Source organism: Frankliniella occidentalis, unplaced genomic scaffold, assembly GCF_000697945.3.
Source record: "Frankliniella occidentalis isolate FOCC.00 unplaced genomic scaffold, Focc_3.1 Scaffold105, whole genome shotgun sequence".
In the NCBI taxonomy this organism is placed as follows: domain Eukaryota; kingdom Metazoa; phylum Arthropoda; class Insecta; order Thysanoptera; family Thripidae; genus Frankliniella; species Frankliniella occidentalis.
In genome coordinates, this window is record NW_026267234.1 from 775,536 (window position 1) to 778,691 (window position 3,156).

Genomic DNA, 3,156 nt, shown 5'->3' on the forward strand with positions numbered 1-3,156 from the left:
CCCCCCCCCCCCTCTCGCCCGCGCTGCACTGGATGGCTGCACCGTGTCGCACCCCCTCGCCTCGCTCCCCCTCCGCGTGCGGTGCAGGCGGGGCGGGGTCTGGACTTGTGCCCCCGGGCCCGCTTCCCCCGCGTGCGTGAGTGCGCTGTGCTGCCTCCCTCGGCGTTACATTTTAACGGCCATATAGCGACATTTGCACACGTCTGCCGCCGCCATTGTTCGTCGATGCTGCCGTTGTTGTACGACGTCGTGTTCATGTTTGCCGCGGAGGTAATTGGTTTGGCCGGCCGGACTCCCATATTGCACACGCGCCTCCGCTCAAGTCGAACGCGGAGGGGAAATGCACGGCGGCTATTAAAAACTAATTTCCGCTCCGCTCCACTCGCGCTCGTCCCGAAGGCAGCAGTAGCTGTCCGCCCTGCGCGCCGTGTGGCATAGGCTTTTGCAATATTGCTATGACCTCGTGTGGACAAATTGCAAAGACTGGAGGCGATTGAACCATTGAAATTGGAACTGCGCTAAGGGGTCGTCTAGAAATGTACGTCGGGCACTCGCCGTTATTACGAACCTTGTGCCAAGTTCAGCCTCAGCAGGCTATGAAGGCGCCCGGTAGGTAGGCAACACCTTGCCTGCAGTGCAGGCGTGTGCTGCGGGGTGGCCTATACCTCGAGGCTCGCAACGCCGAGCTCCTGGAGTTTGCCGAATGAAGCCGAGAGCAACAGACAAGGCAACAGAGTACTTTCTGGGCGATCCCTCTCAACGCTGAAAGGGGGGGGGGGACCAGACCAGCCTGCCCGAGTGACTGTTTCTGGATACGCCGCTGACTCTGCGGAGCCATTGTCGTGTTGCGCTGTGCAGCCGTGCTCCGCTGCTCCGCGGCTGCTCGTCCCGCGGCCCCGCCCCGCCCCGCCCCGCCCCTGCGGCGGGCTGCGTTCGTTTCACTTTCGCTTTGCCTTTCGGTCTGCCTGGCTGCCTGGCTTGGCGCTGCTGGCTGCTGCAAAGGCCAGACGGCTGCTGCCTCCTGCCTCCTGCATAGCTGGACGCGGCGGCGTGGCGCGGCGGGGCACGGGGCTGTGACTCCCATGATGGGCCCCCCTCCCCACGCCCCCCTTCTCTCCCGGTTGGAACGCAACACGCTGTGTGGCGGGCCGACGGCGGGTCGGGTGCGGGGCCGTGGGGCCGTAGCGTAGCGTAGAAGATTTGGTCCTCCTTGGACTCCGCTCCCATAGATCGTGCCCACACCCCTCCCCCTCCGCGTCATCGGCTCGTCCTCGGGCCTCGGGCTGTGAAATCGCGTCGGCGAAATCCAACCATCCACGTCGCCGCCAACCAAGGCGTTCCCTCCCGCTCCCCTCCTCACGGGCGCGGGGCTGTCGCGGCCGCAAGCGGCTGCAAGCGGCTGACTCCAGGTCCGGGGCCGCGTGCCGCGTGCAGGTTCTGGAGTGCACCGTTTTTACCTGGTCGGCCGGATCTCAAACTCGAGCGCATACCTATTCATGCCTCCTTCCCTGCTCCCCTCCTTGCATCTAGTTTCTTCTCTCCGCCTCTCTCTCTCGCTCTCCACGGGACGGCTTTATCTCTGAAATATGTTGTCGTGCGTGTATAGCGGTCTCTGCCGCGGCAGGCGAGCAGGAGCAGGGGGAGCAGCGGGGCGGAGCTGCTTGGCGTTGGTCCTCGGGGCCCGGCTGGTGTGAGCCCAGACGGCTGGCTAGCAGGGGAATAAAACGACTGGAGAGAGGGGTGGATGGATGTGGATAGTAAGGGAATGTGGTCGGAAGTGCATCGTTACGAATTTCTGCCTCATTTCAATTTCTTCTTGATTGCCGCTTCCCTTGATGGGATTGCTCTCGATAATTCAACCGGCCCTCGGCCGAACATTAATTGAAACCTTCTAATGGTCGTTAGCGGCGGCACTTTGTGATTTTGGGTGTAGACGTCTCAAGGCATGAACCCTCTCTCCTGATCCTCCCTGTCTCTCCTCCGCGCGCTCTCTCTCCTCCCTTGTCTCCCTCCTCGCTATATCCCTCTCGCTCTCCTCTTGTCTCTCCCTCGCGCACCTTGCCCTTCTTTCTCCAATTAGCGCCATGTCTCGTTTGTGTTTTGTCCTAATTACCAGGAAACATCAGTGTCATAACGAAATTCTCTTCATTACTGTAGACTGGTGCGCGCTCGCGGCGTTGAGCTCGTGGAGGCCCCTTTCCTCGCCCTCCCCTCCCCAAACCCGCAGGAGGGCCTCCGTGGCGTGGCGTGGCGTGGTGTGGCTCGAACCGTTAAGACTGTCCAGCAGAGCGCACCGAACGGGAAGGGTTAATTTTATTTTGTATTTTATTGCCGTGATGTGGCCTTGATGATCAATTAATTGACTGCCATTACATGGTAATTAATTTCGGAAAGGGGGAAATGCACCAGTCTGATTTTTATTTTATTTCTTACTTAGGTTGTGCATTTTGAATCCCGAGCATTTTTTGTACTTTGTTTTCTCGTGTAACCTCTTTCTGACCATGTGTTTCCTTTTCTCTTTTGCGCAGCGTACGGCAAGGTGTTCCTGGTGCGCAAGAAAGGGGGGCCGGACGACGGCCGCCTGTACGCCATGAAGGTGCTCAAGAAGGCCACCATTGTGCAGAAGAAGAAGACCACGGAGCACACGCGCACGGAGCGGCAGGTGCTCGAGGCCGTGCGCGAGTCGCCCTTCCTGGTCACACTGCACTACGCCTTCCAGACGGACGCCAAGCTGCACCTCATCCTCGGTAAGCATAACAGCAGCACGAGTTAGACGGGCAGCTTAGTTATTTAGGCATGGCGACGCGGTGTTCGGGCCGGGCCGGGTGCTTGCCCACAGAGGCAGCCCGTAGTAAACAGAGCTCACGTGTTTTTCCCGAGCCCAGCGAGACGCGCAAAATACAAAACACTGCGCTGTCTAGCCTTGTCATGCCGCGCAATCAGTCTGTCTCACTTGGCACTCTGTCTCTCTCTCTTTTTCATCCGTCCTGTTCTGAAAGCTGGCCAACGCGGAAAAACATTTTTGGTGTCCCCATCATCATCCCCTCCCCCCTCGTCTACTTTGGGTGTCTCTCTCCCCTCTCCCTCTCTATATCGCTTTCGACCCACCTCCAAAGTGTAGGGCTTCCCCGCAGGAGTTCTTGGAGGTCACCCCCC

General features: G+C 59.6%; 1 protein-coding gene across 1 annotated transcript in view; it reads left to right on the forward strand.

Annotated features, from left to right (window-relative positions):
• LOC113210281 (ribosomal protein S6 kinase alpha-5) overlaps window positions 1-3,156 on the forward strand; it is a gene marked incomplete in the record, with an annotated part of 69,369 nt that overhangs the window by 41,543 nt on the left and 24,670 nt on the right. The window contains 1 exon segment of the mRNA XM_052269847.1: window positions 2,529-2,747. Within this exon segment, the coding sequence (XP_052125807.1) occupies window positions 2,529-2,747 (219 nt within the window).